This window comes from Xiphias gladius, chromosome 15 (assembly GCF_016859285.1).
Source record: "Xiphias gladius isolate SHS-SW01 ecotype Sanya breed wild chromosome 15, ASM1685928v1, whole genome shotgun sequence".
Lineage (NCBI taxonomy): Eukaryota > Metazoa > Chordata > Actinopteri > Istiophoriformes > Xiphiidae > Xiphias > Xiphias gladius.
Genome location: NC_053414.1, coordinates 28,655,510 through 28,670,810, shown reverse-complemented (window position 1 = coordinate 28,670,810; position 15,301 = coordinate 28,655,510). Strand labels below are relative to the sequence as shown.

The 15,301-nt window shown below is 45.3% G+C and overlaps 1 protein-coding gene across 2 annotated transcripts; it reads right to left on the bottom strand.

The window, feature by feature from the left end:
- Positions 1 to 6,535: 6,535 nt before the first annotated feature.
- Positions 6,536 to 14,817, bottom strand: LOC120800275 (E3 SUMO-protein ligase CBX4-like). 2 transcript variants are annotated; one of them, XM_040146261.1, is made up of 6 exons: positions 13,847 to 14,817; positions 12,571 to 12,977; positions 12,305 to 12,348; positions 11,652 to 11,717; positions 9,386 to 9,452; positions 6,536 to 8,118 (listed from the first exon to the last, which is right to left on the bottom strand). In XM_040146261.1, exons 2-6 carry the CDS (start codon positions 12,637 to 12,639, stop codon positions 6,673 to 6,675), a joined length of 1,692 nt encoding a protein of 563 aa, XP_040002195.1. In that variant the 5' UTR covers positions 12,640 to 12,977; positions 13,847 to 14,817; the 3' UTR covers positions 6,536 to 6,672. The 2 variants fall into 2 exon arrangements, with proteins under 2 accessions (XP_040002195.1, XP_040002194.1); XM_040146260.1 differs by having other exon boundaries at positions 12,571 to 14,817.
- Between the last annotated feature and the right edge of the window lie 484 nt (positions 14,818 to 15,301).

Below are 15,301 nucleotides of genomic sequence, written 5' to 3'. Positions count from 1 at the left end.
ATATATAACAAAATCAAATGAAAATCCTATATCCTTAGTCTTCTATTGTGGACTCTTTAAAAAAAAAAAAAGAGAGAGAGAGAGAGAGAAGCAATGACGTGACTGCGCCTTATGAATCAGCTCACTGTTTTGCTCAGGCTGCGATCAACAGGCCGACAGGTAAATTTTAAACCTTTAGAAATACAGATTAAAAAAAATAAAGATAAAAAATAGAAACACCTTTAAGCCGTCGAGAGTTTAGCTATCTGCATATCTGTTCCACATGGAATAATAATGAATAATTATTAGGAACAACGCTTATTATTATTATTATTTGTATTTTTTATTATTATCATTATTATTGTTTCTGTTGTCGTTGTTGTTATTATTATCATTATTACCATTATATTTTATTATTATTATTCAGTGTCACCTAAATTTATTTTATTAAAACTGGCATCTGTATCGTTTTACTTTATTTCAAATTCAAGGTACAACAAAGTTGCTGCTCTGGCTGTTTGTTAAATAATTAGGCTATGCGCATAAGAAAACCAGTGACTGGCAATACTATTCCGTTCACTGCCTTGGCTGATAAAAATGTTTCTTTGTTAACCCCTGAAACCATTCGTTAATCTTCCCTTCATTTGTTAAGTTCATTTCAGCAAACTGAGGACCATTGATGACGGAAGTAGAAATCCAAGGCTACTACTTCATCATGAAACCTGTAAAGATCCACGTGCTGCAATCACGTGGAGTCAGACTTTTTCCAACCTCATTGCTCATAAGATTATTATTATTATTATTATTATTAATATTATCATTATATAATAATAATAATAATAATAATAATAATAATAATAATAATAATAATAATGATATAATTATATATTTTTCCCTACAAAGATTCATAGTGATAGGTTACTTTTAACTTGTAGGCCTATATATGCGACGTATAAAACGAGGGTTTATTCAGAATAGGGCAAACTGAAATGCATTGAAATTCAGGGGACTCTGGAGAAGCCAGACCAGAGTGTCAATGAAAGAATGCACGAAGCATACAATTAAGTATGCGACCAATAGCTGAAACCTGTCTATTTGCATAGTCTAATTCCTCTCCCCTCCGGCGGCTGTGCGTGAAGGGCTGGAGGGTGACTTCCTGAATTAGACGCCTCAGCCCCATCTTCTCAGACCGTCAGTCACTGGGGACCGAAGTCACAGCACCGGTGTGTGGACTCAACAGCTTAACAATTACGACTCGTCCTCGCTGCCGCCTTGCCAAGAGGATGTTAACACGCATTTTAAGAGAACCGAGGAAACGTGTCCTTTCGGTGAAAGACAGCGACGGAGTCTTTGGCCGGAGGAAACTCAAGATAGTAATGACATGACTTTTACATTACATTTAGCGGGCACTGACCGGCGGGATCGTCGGGACCCGGGCCGACAACATGGGCTCAATTTAAACAACTGGGCAACTGCCATAGACCGCCAATCTGTTTTTAATCAGCTGAGCGCAGAGATCAAGAACAAAAGCTCCATTTGGAGGCCACGACAGCTGACGCGGTCGGGTAATTAAGGGTCAATGATTAATTACACCGTCCGCCCTTTTCATCTTTTCTAATCCACTTGCAATCGCAAAATCATCACGAGGTATTTAGGCGCAAACGGTATCAGGGACGTCGCCATTTACAGTATTTGTTTTAATCCATTTCTGTGCGCCAAAGCGCAAAAAATGTGCCATGGTGAATTGAAGGCTCTAATTTAGACGCGACGGGTCCCAGGTGTCACTTGTCTCAGCAAAGACGGATCAGGTAAAAGTCCCGCACCAAAGCGACGGAGCACAGACCGCTGCTTCGGCCATCGCAGTTCCTGCTGATTAGTCTCATGCCTGCACATGAGGACCGGACCACCTGCCAACTGATCCAGACTATGTCACTCAGTCAGAACTTTAGTCTGTAGAAGGAAATGCCGCGGGGAAGACGGGGAAACCCATCTAAAGCCATCCGAGCAAACATTTCCTTTTTGGAAGATACACATTTTACAGTGTTTTACAGTGAAGTTGTCAGGTGTAAAATCTGTCATAACAAATGCCAGAACAAATATCTGATAAGGGCAGGAAAAGCTCAAGTCAGTGCTTTTACAAGCCTACGGTAATTATTTCTCGATGACGGGAGATGTGTCTGACATGATTTTATACCATTGTAGTTATGGATTGGCCCCCCTTTCGCCCCCGTTTTTCAGTGCATAGCTCCTAAACAAACCCTCGGCACGCAGAGAGAAAAAATGGAAGATGGGCGCACCTCAGACTCTGGATGCGATTGGTCTCGGCGCGCCTGCAGTGCAGCAGCGCTGCCGCCGTTAAAACACGATTGGTTGGCCTGTATCCGGGCAAGACGCGGAATCCCGGTGTGCGCACGAACTGTGGGAGGGGGGGCGGCCATACCATAATTAATGTCAGTGATATGCAGAGACAAAGATAGACAGGTTGGAGCATTAAAGCAATTTGATTCGATTTTCGTTGTTAGAGATGCGATCATTACCAACACCAAAATTAAAGGGTGCTCCTCCTTTTTCTTTCTCTTTTTTTCTTCCTCTTCTTTCACGTATTTATGGGAAACAGGCAACTAATGGAAATGTGTGGCAGGGCAGTTCTATCAGTCAGGGTCTCCTCGCATATACACAGGTAATCATCGGGCTTCACGGGCTATTTGAAATTGGTTTTACGCGGGGGTTTCTTTTCCCAGAATCCTCCCCTGCCTCACTCAAGTTTCGAAATCCGCAAAGCCTACCAGTCCTCAGTCTTAACCAATTCCAGTCGCGCCAGACAACGGGCTATTCTGTGCTCATCCTGCGCGAGCAGTGAGTGAAGGAGCAGGCACGTCTGCCACGCACACGGCGCCAGCCGACTCCTCACTGGAACCACTGGAGAGTCATGCTCCCACAGAGACGTGCACAGGCCCGCGCTCAACGGCGAAGGCCACCTGTGCCTTCCCCGTAGCCGCCGGATGACTTGAGGCTTACTCACGCGTTTGTTTGTCACTAACTGTGGCAAGAGGCGAGTGATGCCAGCGGGTGAGTCGCTGTGAATGACGCTTTGGAAGTCTGGCGTTATGGGCGCAGTCGTGTTTGTCACATCCAGCTGTTTCCCCGTCCACCTACTCGCTGCCCGCTTATGAACCAGGCTGAAAATGCAGAGGGAAATGTGGAGGCGTTGGATCGGTTTTTTTGCACAGCTGTACGTTTTTATAGAAAAATGAGCAGCTTGTTAATGGATTTGAAAGGAATATTCTGCATAATATCCTCATAGTGAACCTATTTGCTGGTTTTCTTTTTTTCTTTTACAGAATGAATTAATTTTCCCCAAAAAGGAGTTATTTTTGTATTTAACAGCTGAGTTCACATTTCGGCTATATTTCGCCCTCGTTTTTTTTCTTCTTTTTTTCCCCACCTTTTCACAGAAATAAAGGCTGTTCCGTGATCAGCTCTTGACAGCTAAAATGACTGTTCTGGAGCAATGCTCGTTATTACCCAAAGCGCGCCTTGTAGATTGTAGTTGCTGCAAATGTTGCTTTTCATTCCGTATTCAACCGGTGTGACTCGACCTGGAAATCTGTGGCGCAGTTCCAAAAATCTGCATTGCGCACACTTCATATTTCTTTGCATCTGGGCTATGTTCGTGGGGGGGTAGACAGCCTGCAGGCCTACCGAGGAGGTCTCTGTGGAATAGGTGCGGGGCTCAGAAGTCAACGAATGTCCCCGTTGAGGCCCCAGTCCGAAATTCCCCTGGACAGATCTGTTATTTTGGAAATCAACAGCACATTCCCCATGAGTTTATCGTTCAAAAGCCATTCCGTCAGAGGACAGTTACAGGCCTCACTCGGTTGTGCATGCACAGATTCGGCACGACCTGGCAGATAAGAGGAAGAGGAAAAGCAGACGTGTTATTACACAATTATATGCAGTTATTGTTTTATTGAAGCGATTATTTTGCCAGCTTGTCCAGAGTTTGGCAGGTTTTTGCCTGGATACAAGCAAACAAGCCATATGGTACTTCGAGGAAATAATGTCGTCTTTGGTCCCGGGGGGGGGGTTCCCCGCTGTAGCTTCTTAGCCGAAACGTCGCTGCAGTCGCTTGAGGGCTGCGGCAGCTGCCGGGCGTCTCAGCGAGACGCCGTAGAGAAGAGAGAGTGGACGGAGCAGAGGGAGGACAGCCATTTTTTCACCCGAGTCCTTGAGGCGTCAAATTGAGGCGTTTTATTGGCGCGCTGCAGCGGAGGGAAGGGCCGGGAGCCGCCGCCTCGGTGCGTTCTCTCTCGTCGGGTCTGCACCCTGTGCACGGCGTCGGAACCGGCCGATATGTCAAAAAGCCGTCCCCGTGACGGACAACGGGCCGAGGCTGCGCTCAAATGACAGGGCAGCGACAGAGGTTTACGAGGCGGGAGAGGACCAAGCTCCCCGGCACATCTGTAATTTAAAGCGCCACTCGGCAGCAGCTGGCTGAAATGTAAGAAGTAGGAAAGCGTGGAAACATGGAAATAGCAGCCTGCGTTAAGTCATCTTAAACTCAACCCGCAGGTCAAGCGAAGGAATCGGCCGACCCCTGCTGAGCCCCTCTCAACATGTTAGAGGGATTTATTCAAGAAACCTCTGACACGAGCAGCTGTTCAGGTCAAAGTTATGAGCCTCAAACTAATATCCCTTTCAAAGACGCATTTTAAGTGTTAGTCAAACCATAAAGCCATTGCCAGGTCACAGTGGATAGATCTTTGTCCGTATCTGAAGAACAGTTAGTAGCCAACGCCAAGATCTTTTATTAGGTTTTTCTTGAATGAAGAAGGAACAGTTATATGACATTTTAACCGTTACATAGCGAGGAACTCTGATGGTACATTTACCAGCTTTTCAGTTGCGTTCAAAGGCCCAAAGGAAACCTTCACGGAGCCTTTTCAGCCTTTTCTGGATTTAATTTGTTGTGAATGATATAAATGAATGGAAACGCATTGCTTTCCATATGTAGCAGTAAACCAGGCCTGGCCTGTAGCTGCATTTATACACATATAAATATACGTGAGGCTAAACTGACGGGCTCTGTAATGATCCTCACGGTCCGCAGTCTAAAAAAAAAAAAAAAAACACACACGCAAACACACACCCACAGAGCCACAAACAGGGCCATGCACGGACGTAGCAACTTCTGAGGTAAGGTTAGCCATTCAAGAGCACCACAGCGGCCGCCTTCTCCCGCCGAAGTCTTCATTTCCCCCGTGGGAAGCCAAGGTCTTATGTGATGTGGGATACCAGCTAGGGGGGTTCCTTCTTTTATAGGATTATACTGTAGACGTATAAAGACAGACACATTCCATATATCACTTGCAAACAATTTTATTATTGCAAAACGTATCATAGGAAGCCTTCACTTTTTAGTCTGCAGATAAAACATCAAAAGTGCATCTCATCAATGTTCTCATGGAGCAGTTCAATGCACCTCAGATCACATAGTGCTGGAAGGGATTTCTTAAAAAAGGAGAGGAGGCATGTATGACATGAGGGATCTGATCCGATTATGACAAGAACATGTGCTTCTACATACTTTTAATGACCAACTTGCTGCAAAAGTTACACAAAATATGACACAAATGTTTTATATTTTCTTATGACAACTGCATTTAGTCTCCTCACATAACTGTGTGTACAGTATCTTACACATGTCAGGGTGCAAGAGAATGGGGGAAAAGAAAGAAAAAAAAAAAAAAAAAAAAAAAATCGGAATCACGGAGAGCCCAGCTGGTGGTACTAATCTGTTGGATTACACAGCTCAACTGGCAGCGTTAACACAGATTTGTGACTGATACAATTCAGTATAAATGAAAAAAAGCCATTTTCGTCACTGCACTGCTGCAAAACATGAAAATAAATATGGTCATATGGTTGTATATCAACTGTCTTAATGGAAGTGATTTGTGCTCAATATTAGATCTTGAGATGCATGACTCAAAAAACACTTTGAAAGGAGAGCAAATAATAGGAACATATATCAAACATTAACCATTAATAACCTTTAAAAACCACCTCTTCCCATCCAACGCAAATCACATTTATTGACAGAAAGGCGCTTCATTTTTCTTATCTGCTTGTTTATGCATGCCTAATGGCATAATCTCTCCAAGCAGCATGCATCCTTGTTTAAACCTGTCCATCTTCTCTCTCACACACACACACACACACACACACACACACACACACACACACACACACACCAGACAAACACAGTGTAATTTACCATGATTCAATATAGTTTTTCTTCCTTACAAAATTCTCCATATTGCCTACATTTTTAACATTATCTGAGATGTAGACAGTTGAATGTATAAATCAAATTACATCCATAGGAAAGTGAAGAGTATTTACAAGACTTAAGTGCATCTTCAATTAAAGTTCCAACATCTATTTGATCCAATTTTGCTTTTTAAACTAAGTTTGAAAGAGCTGAAATTAGATACTGCATGTGATAAAATCTCTAGAAATAACAAGATAGCGCTTGTAAGAAGAAATATGCAAATAAAACAGACGAATTCTTTTATCTGAACTATACAAAATGAAAACAACATCAAGGGTTCATTTGTACATTCAATCATCTGAAAATCAAATATATCTCATGTACATTTATACAGATACACAGTTGGTTTTCCAGCTCTGTTACACTGTTACATATTCCTTAAACGTTACGGTGAGGCAGTTCGTAGTAATGTCTGTGATCACTATATTCCCAAGGAAAGGCTGGAAGGAGGGAAATGTCTCCTTTTTTCTCTTTTCATTGTTAGAAACAGACAGTGAGTCAACTTTCACCTTCTCTGCAGCGTTTTGTGTTTCGGTCGGGGGCTGTGTTTCTGTTTGTGCGTCCATTTGTGTTTGTGTCTCAGCTTGTGTGTATTTTTCCGGCCGGGTAACTGTGGAGGCTGCAGCTTTAGGCCTGGACTTGACAATGCTCAAGTCAATGGGTTCCTCTTGGTCTGCATAGCCACAGACCTGCAGTCCATTGTGACTCCGGTGTCCGTTTTGGTCGATGCTGATGCTTTGGGTGGGTGAAGATACCGTGTTAGGAACACTGATACTCCTGGAACTCAAAATCCTCTTACTACTTCCATGCTCGTGACAATCTGTGTCAGAGAGGTGTCGCTTTAAGCCCTGAAATCCACCTTGGGCTCCTCTTTTGTCCAGTGCGGAGGCAACTCCCCTATCCGAAGACAGGGAGAGCAGATTAGGCTTGGTTGTCAATTGTAAAGGCTGATCCGCTGGAAGCTGCCCCTGACCCCTGACCTCGACATGTTTATCCTGTTCTGTCACAGTTGGCTCCCTTTTGGGGGACTGTTCCTTTTCTTTGGGGCAATCTACCTTTAAACCAGAAGCTGGTTTGTCTGTGGGGTTTTTTGCGAAGCCACTCATGAGGCCGAGCTTCTTGACAAGTTTCATCTTTTCAAGGGCATTTTCTGTACTGCTGTCTGTTCCTTGCGGCGGCTTTTCAGCAGTTTCGGAATCACCATTTTTAATTTTAGCTGCTTGCATTCCGTTTTCCATGTACTTGCTCATGACAATAACAATCCGCCCGTTCTTGTTTTTGTTCTTCACTATCTTTAGCTTGCTGCTGCTGACACCATTAGACTGTGGCAAAGCATCCTCTTTAGGTTTTACCTTCTCTTGTTCTTTGTGCCCGTTGAGGTCAGCTGGAAGTTTCTTCAGCTCCATAGTGATATCCTTCACTTTGGTCAGGCAGCCTGAGTCTTTGTCCCGAACCCACTTTTGCTGAAGCACTGGAGGCACATTGTACCCTTTGTTGGGCAGCTCTGGGACTTTGACATCTCGGGGCTTAGCAAATATGGGCTCGTGCACCTTGAGATCCGGCTGGTAGTGGTGGTGCTTCTTGCTGTTGAGTTGATAGTAGAACTTCTTGCCATTGGTCTGCTGCTCGGCCTCACGCTCCCTGCACAGTGGCTGGTACTGGTGGTGCTTCTTGCTGTTCAGCTGGTACTGCTGGCCCTGGGGACGGAGCATCTGGATCGGGCTGGACTTCTGACAGCTGTCCTCGTCCAGGGACACCTCATGAAGGTCGGCCAGAATACTGGATCTCCGGGCAAATGAAGGGACCTGTGGAGCAAGACAGTAATTAGTGTAAAAAAAAACAAAAACATAAAAATATAGCTCAAAGAATATTACATGAAGAATTAGGGGATTTCTGGTGTTTTTTTTCAGTAAAGGATATTCCTCTGGGCAGGGAATTTGATTAATGATGCAACTGTCTACAGTATCTATACATGTGTCTGTGTCAAGCTATAACAAAACGGCAAAGTTCACTGGGGCCCATGAGTTGAGCTGTGAGCTGAGCTTGGAATGTGTGAAGGGGCCCTTCTGAGGCCTGAACGAGCACAGTTTATTTCAGGGGCCTTGGTCCATGTTCACACAGCCCTCCTACAGTTCCTGCAGCTCTTCCAGCCCCCGGCCTGGGCATCGGAGTGATATATCCCAGTGTCTCCTGTCGCTGTGACCTCAGCTCGGAGGAATGTCACTGGCTGCTTTGTGTCCCGTCATTGACTTTACCCCATGTGTTAGCACCGACACCCTCCTGAGAGGAACAAAAACACTCCTCTGAGGGATTCCCCTGGCCTTTTGGGCTGGTGATTGATGCACTTAATGTACAATTCATGGTCATTTAGCTACAACTGTTTGATCAGGGAACCGGTCCCTATAAATTTTAATGCCAATAATTCAATTTATTGTTTGTACTAAATAAATTCATTTTCAATGTGCAAACACTCCCAAAACCTAAATTAAAGGGGAACTCCACCAATTTTAAACATGAAAATCAATTATATCATCATGGGGGAGGATCTACTTAGCCTGTAAAAACAGTTGCATAATGTCTTCTGTGGCTTTGCAAGGAGCTGTTTACAGTCTGACAAAATAACCCCATATGATCTCAGCTCCGGCTTAATTTGTAACTGAGAGCCTGTGTTACAAACTGGAAGTGCTAAGTTTGAAGAGCGTAGGTGTTAACCACGCTTGGAAAGTGTAAAAAAAAAAATAAATAAATAAAAAAAAAATCTGATTTTGACTTGCAATTGTGGGAAATGTAGGACCCAGCATTGTCAGAGCTTGAACCATACTATGGACAGAAGTCAGGATATTAACTTGGCCTTTTCCTGCTTTAATTTCAGTTATTATTTTTTCAATCTGTCTCTTGTGGAAAACCTCAGCTTTACGGACGTGCAATATATATCCATGTATTGCCCATTTAAATCTGCCTTATCTGAGAGATTTAATTTTCCCTGTATTGTTTCCTTGGATTTCCTGGGGTTTTAGAGGGAATTATGCGTGGAATAATCAAGAGAAGTATAAAGTATCATCCTTTTCTGACCTGAACCAGAAGGTGCTTGGGCTTGGGTCCTCTCTTGCGATATCCCATCAGCTGCTCTTGACGTTCTCTGTGGGAGAGGAAAACAGCAGCCAGTCAGTGAAACCATCTCGCAGAGATGAGTCGTCGTTGCATGGCAACACAACGTCACGAGTGTCCTCCTCAGGCTCATTAGAAAACACTGAGCCTATGTTACAGGTCGGAGTTAATACTTCCTGGTGCATAGTGACCTTCATTCAACACAGATCAAAGGAGCATTCATTTTATTTCATTATGATGTATTTACCTTTTCACAGTATCCTAACCTTTCTTTACACAGCATCACGTTTAATACCACATTACACTTGTTCTTTACTGCTACAAAAGGCTAAAGAGTAGCCACAACTGAGGCTTCCTACTCCCTAAATAACATTCATTATCCTCATATAATGTCTGTATCCACAGTAGAAGAGAAAAGTCCCTCTCCTCTCTGACTTTCCTTAGCTTTCCTCAGTCTCCATACAAGTCTCTCCAAGGCAGTAACTCAATACCACAGACAGGAGTGATGTCAGTCCCCTCCCCCACCCTCCTCCCTCACATCTAATTACAATGACGACTCGGTGTATTTTCATAGCCTGGCATTCAGACGATTTGGCTCCCTGGAGAGACACGCAATTAGTTTCAATAAAATCCCTCCCCTTTAGAGAGAGAGAGAGGTAATTGCAAAAACAGATGCAGAGTGATGTCGATGTTTTTGCTTTAACGTGTGACCTGCGTGTGAAAAGCTGCTGTAAGCAAAAAGCTGAGGGAGGCTCAGAGAAAAGCCAGTGACAGTTTTACACGCCATGCCTTTCAGAAATTCAATTACACTGTCCTTCATGTGGAGCTGTCTGGTCAGTCACTCAACAGGCTATTTAGCAATTAGCCAAGCAGCTAATTTGACCATGTCCGCCCATGGACATAAACCATGGCCCTTTACTAATGAAAGGCATGAGGAGGTTTCCCTGGTTTATGCACGTCTGATTTACAGCATTTACTAAGCTACTATTTAGTTCCCCGCTTACCTTAACCTTCATTTCCTCGTGCCTTTCCACTACATCATGAGGAGATTAAGAAAAGATGTTCACCAAAATTTAAATCCCCCCCTATGCAAAAATGTGTTTTTCCTATTATTGCTTCACTTGGATGTTTGACCTTCACCGTGCGGAATGATCTATGTGCGGTAGACTGTTTTCACAGACATCTGCTGAAGGAAAAAAGGTTCTTTGTGCTCACCTTAAATCGCAGTTTTAAAAGATACACAGATACAACCATCAATTTATGACATCAGTGGTGGTTTACAAGCCAAACATGGCCCAGTATGAACTCAACTCAACTGGGATGTGGAAACTTGAAGCCTTCAACACACATACTGTATACAGGGAATGGACTTCTCAGTGAAGTAGGAGACATCAAACTTTTGAAATGACCAATATTTTCGTATTCATAGATCCTGGATTTTTTTTAACGAGGGAGGAGTAAATGTAATTTTCAATTTTTTACAAGGTAACCAAAGTTTTCTGTGGGAAAAACATATCAGACACATTATTATTCAAAGAGTATTTTACAAATATCCTCACACCTTGCTGGAGGGGATCTTTGAGTTTGTATCTACTTAAATCATAGTGTACACGCGTAAAGTCTGAAAAAACAACAAATTAGCCACAGAGAACTTTGTTTTTGGTAAATTTATCATTGTGTATAATCAACAATATTTGGATTATAGGCTAATATAATTGGTTGCCATGTCCTGTGGAAGATGACACAGGTGCATCTGGTGACTACATGGTGAGACGGTAGGCCGCACTTCAGCGCGATAACCTGATGCTGACACTCAGATAACTATCAGGTGACAAAAAGTCGACGCTGGACAAAGTGTCACAGTTTGCTCTGGTAACCCTGACCTCAGTTTAACCCTAACCTGACCCCACTGATGTCGCAAGTGTTAATCCTAATCCAACCCCCCAGGCACTGAATTTCTAGAGTTTTGAATGACACATTATGTCAGTATGGGATTATCCACAGTGTGACCCAGCGGAAGAATTCCCGACTATAAACATACAGAGAGTTCCTACTTGGGACACGTGGATGAGTGACCGAAAACTAATGTATTGAGTCAAGAACTGGAACAGTATGAAATGGTGAATTTAAACCTGTTTGGTCTTGTTTGTTTTGTTTTTTTTGTGTGTGATCTGCGATTCATTTTGTGGACCTCACCACGTGAGGCTGGTTTATCCTCTTCTACGCTTACCTGTCTTGGAAAGCATCAAGCAGTCGTGGGTCCAAGATGTTTTCCTCCGGCTCCCACGTGTTGTACCTATTCAGAGAGGAGAGCACGAACAGTGAGGACACGCTGGCCTGTCAAAAGTGGGTGACATTAGTGAGCAATGGCTGAGGATAAGCAGGAGATTTCTGCAACAAAAAACGACCCCCAGCGTGTCCTAACCGTATTGTTAACTTATCCACTCCCCCCATGGCTCCTATCTGTAGCGGTGTACACGTGTAAACACTTGCACTCCCTGTGGATGCACGTGCAATAAATCATAAGTAACTTTTACGCACGGGTGTGTGTGTGTGTGTGTGTGTGTGGGGTGGGGGCTGGGAAGATACGATGGCTGGGCCGCCACTCGACTGTAGATATGTGTCAATTTCCTAAACACGGGGTTCAATTACAGGCTTATATTCCTTTAATTGGAACGCTGGGGACTGCATACGCCGTAAAAACTACATCCATCATCGAGCCCAACGCATCGAGCGCCCAAAGCAGGAACGCGCAACCGCCCATATGCGCGCCCACGCTCATACGGACGAACATATGAAACACACACACACACACACACTTCTCTTTTTTTTTTAAAAAATGTTGTGAGCAGCGTTATCGCTCTGCTGTACAGGGCTACTTACTTTGGAGACCATCCTCGCCACTTGACCAGATACTCAACCCTCCCCTGTGAATGGAGAGAGAGAGAGAGAGAGAGAGACGGGATAATCAGCTTAACGTTACTTTACGCAGCGAAATGCACTCTGCCATGCAGCGTCATCTTAGAAATGATCTAGTGAGAACCAAAACATGTAGTCCGTCGGAAAGAGAGGAAAAAACTGAAGAGATATCCTCCTCGTTTCCATGTGCATGTGTGTCAAAAATGTCCTTCGTGGCTCTGGTGACAAACCTTTCGGCTGCGCTTCTTCTCGATGCTCTCCACCGCAAAGACATGCTCTCCCGCGGCGGGTAGCTCCATTTTCCGATGCAAGAGAAGCGGCTCTTCTGTATTTTCCCCCTCTGCTATTGCTATCTGACACCTTATCTTCGCTTTCGGGCGGTTTTTTTTTTTTTTTCTGCTTTTGTTTTGTTTTTTCTTAACCCCCCCCCTTCTGCTTCTCCGATGTGAAACACAAGAGCCTCCCTCCTCGTATTTTCAATGCGCCTCTTCCCTCGCTTTCCCCCCTCGGAGACACTCGTTCTGCAGGCGAGTTGAACCTGCAGCAACGAAACACTGCATCCAAATAGCCGTTGGCGTGACGTCAGAGGAGGGGGAGGCGATAGGGGAGGGGGTTGTTCCCGTGCTGATTTCACGTGCTGTAGGAAAAGGCGCCCTCAGCGCCGCATGAAAAACATGTAACAATTCTGCAAATAACTATCATGTAGAAAAAGTTCGATTTCCCCATTAAAATCGATACATCAACGTGTAATATTTAGTGGGAGGTACGGAAGCCACGTCATCACCTGGCGGTGCAAGTGCGAATTGCCTTATGGTCATTTATAGTTTGACCTTTTTTGTAGGCTAAATGTAGCCTTTTGCTCTTTGACGGCTTAACCTCTAGTCAGTTTATCTACACAGATAAGACACTTACGTTGACGCATATAGGTCTGTCTATAAAAAGCGTCAACACACATTTGTGCACATTCCCTCTTCTCGTACTCAGCTGTCGCAGCATAAAACCATGAGAAGACGCAAGCGTTACAGTCACTGTCCCTCGACGACAGCGGGTCCAGACTTGAACCATGGAGCAACCTGAGGTTTTTGACTCCTGGCTGACTTGACTAGGCCCTCCTTCTCTGGCTGTGAATGTGCGCCATCGGAAAATAAGCCGGCATATACTTCCACGGCACGGGAATCAGCGCCACTCATTGCTGCGCAGATAACAATCATGCGCAACATTCTTTTTCGACTAATGTCCAATCGAAAAAGCAAGTGAATTTCCGACACGTGAAGGCGTGACCGTGAGTTTGAAAAGTGCGAGCTGAAACGAGACCCTGAAGGCAACATCGCTGCCTTCTGGTGTCACTGGATGTTAAGCGGGATCTAAGTGCAAGGGGGCGCTATGTAAGAGGAGAGCGTTTTTACCCGACGCCGCGATGGCCTGAATGTGCAGCTCGGAAAGGCCTCGCGCTTCGTTTTGTGCTTTCACTCACAACACGCCGTGGCCCGGGTTCGTTGTGCATACCATTCCATCTGTGCGCCCTCAGTCCTTCGCCAACAGAGCCATCCGAATTATAAACCGCGGCTACATGATACAAGTTGGAGGTTGTGACACAACCAATGTCGGAAAACGAATTCTTCCGCCCTAGGCCCAAGCGACGTCAAGGCCACAGTCTGTCTGACACTGCTCTACCACCACCACCACGAGAAGGCCTCCTATATGTGGTGGAGTCCTGCTGAAGTAGGAAAACAAGCGGACATCCGATGCTCTTGTAGTGTTGGACAGAGCCTCCTCTGAGGAGGGTGGTCCGGGATCAGTCACTGCCTGTGTAAAGGTAAATTGCAGGCAGAGCGCAGCCGCTGCTGTTTGCATTGCAATGACTAGATTTCCATATCCTGTCTGAGTCAAGGTCACACATTTCAGAGGGGGGTTTTCTGCGAGATTTCCACGGCGTTAAGAGTCAGTATGTAGGTCGCCATCCTCTGCCCCCGCCTCGTTTTTTTTTTTTTATTCTCCTGACTGCGGGGCCCCGACAGGACAGGCACCGGGCGGTCCAGTTATCACTTGGCACGGAGACAAGACAAGCAGACGAGCCCTAGGTTATGAACCAGCTCGGCCCTGACGCTGAAGGGACACGCCGACCTCTGGCACCAAAGCCGGGGTTTCGCCCTGGCAATGGTAGCGCCCAAGGCTGCACCTAAGTGAACACAGCTAGAACTGGACACAGAGGTGCTTACAAATCCCATACCCAGTTGTTAACTGCCAGCTGTTTATTGTTATTTATCACACGCAGGCCTAAAGCAGAAATGCCTTTTTCGATGGATTTCTTTCAAAATAAAAACACCGAAGTGCCCGCACAGCCCTCGCTGCATTGTTTCAGGCGGCTGGACCAAATAAAATTCAGCAGCGAGAGGGTTAAGTGCAGGGCTCCCAGGCTGCAGCGCTCGGCCTATTGCAGAAAGGCACGACTGTCTTTCCTTATAAGGCAATGAGTGCAAATCGGTGGCGAAATATCACACGAAATGGACGACCGCAGCACATCCACACTTGTCTGTGTGCCGCAGATACCCCTTTTCGCGCGCACGGTGGAACTCCGAGCGGCCACCGTTCGCCGGCGGCTTCGCCCTCTGCGCCGCGCTGCGCCACGCACAGAGCCTGCGAAACTCAGCTGCGCCATTCCCAAATGAGCCACGGGCGAACGAGACGCGGCGGTCAATTAGAAGCCAAGGGGTCGGTGGGAGGTGTCCCTCTCAAGAAACACTGGCCGGGAAGCCGTTCTCCGGCGACCACGAGACCAGTCCAAATGTCACCTGTCTGCCCCTTTTCCAAACCCAGCACGATGAGTGCTGTTAACTCGCCAGATCAGATATTGAGGCTGATGAGATCACAATATTTAAGCAGGGGAACAATGGCTGATGATGCCAAAGGCTTATATGCAACAGCGCTCATGCGACAGTTTAGTCCACGGCTTTGGAACAT

Excerpts from the sequence above, each read along its gene's own strand:
- LOC120800275 (XM_040146260.1), bottom strand. The coding sequence starts at position 12,639 with ATGGAGCTACCCGCCGCGGGAGAGCATGTCTTTGCGGTGGAGAGCATC. Across the intron at positions 12,349-12,570 it reads AGAAGAAGCGCAGCCGAAAG|GGGAGGGTTGAGTATCTGGT; the intron begins GTTTGTCACCAG and ends CTCCATTCACAG. Across the intron at positions 8,119-9,385 it reads CCAAGCACCTTCTGGTTCAG|GTCCCTTCATTTGCCCGGAG; the intron begins GTCAGAAAAGGA and ends CTTGCTCCACAG.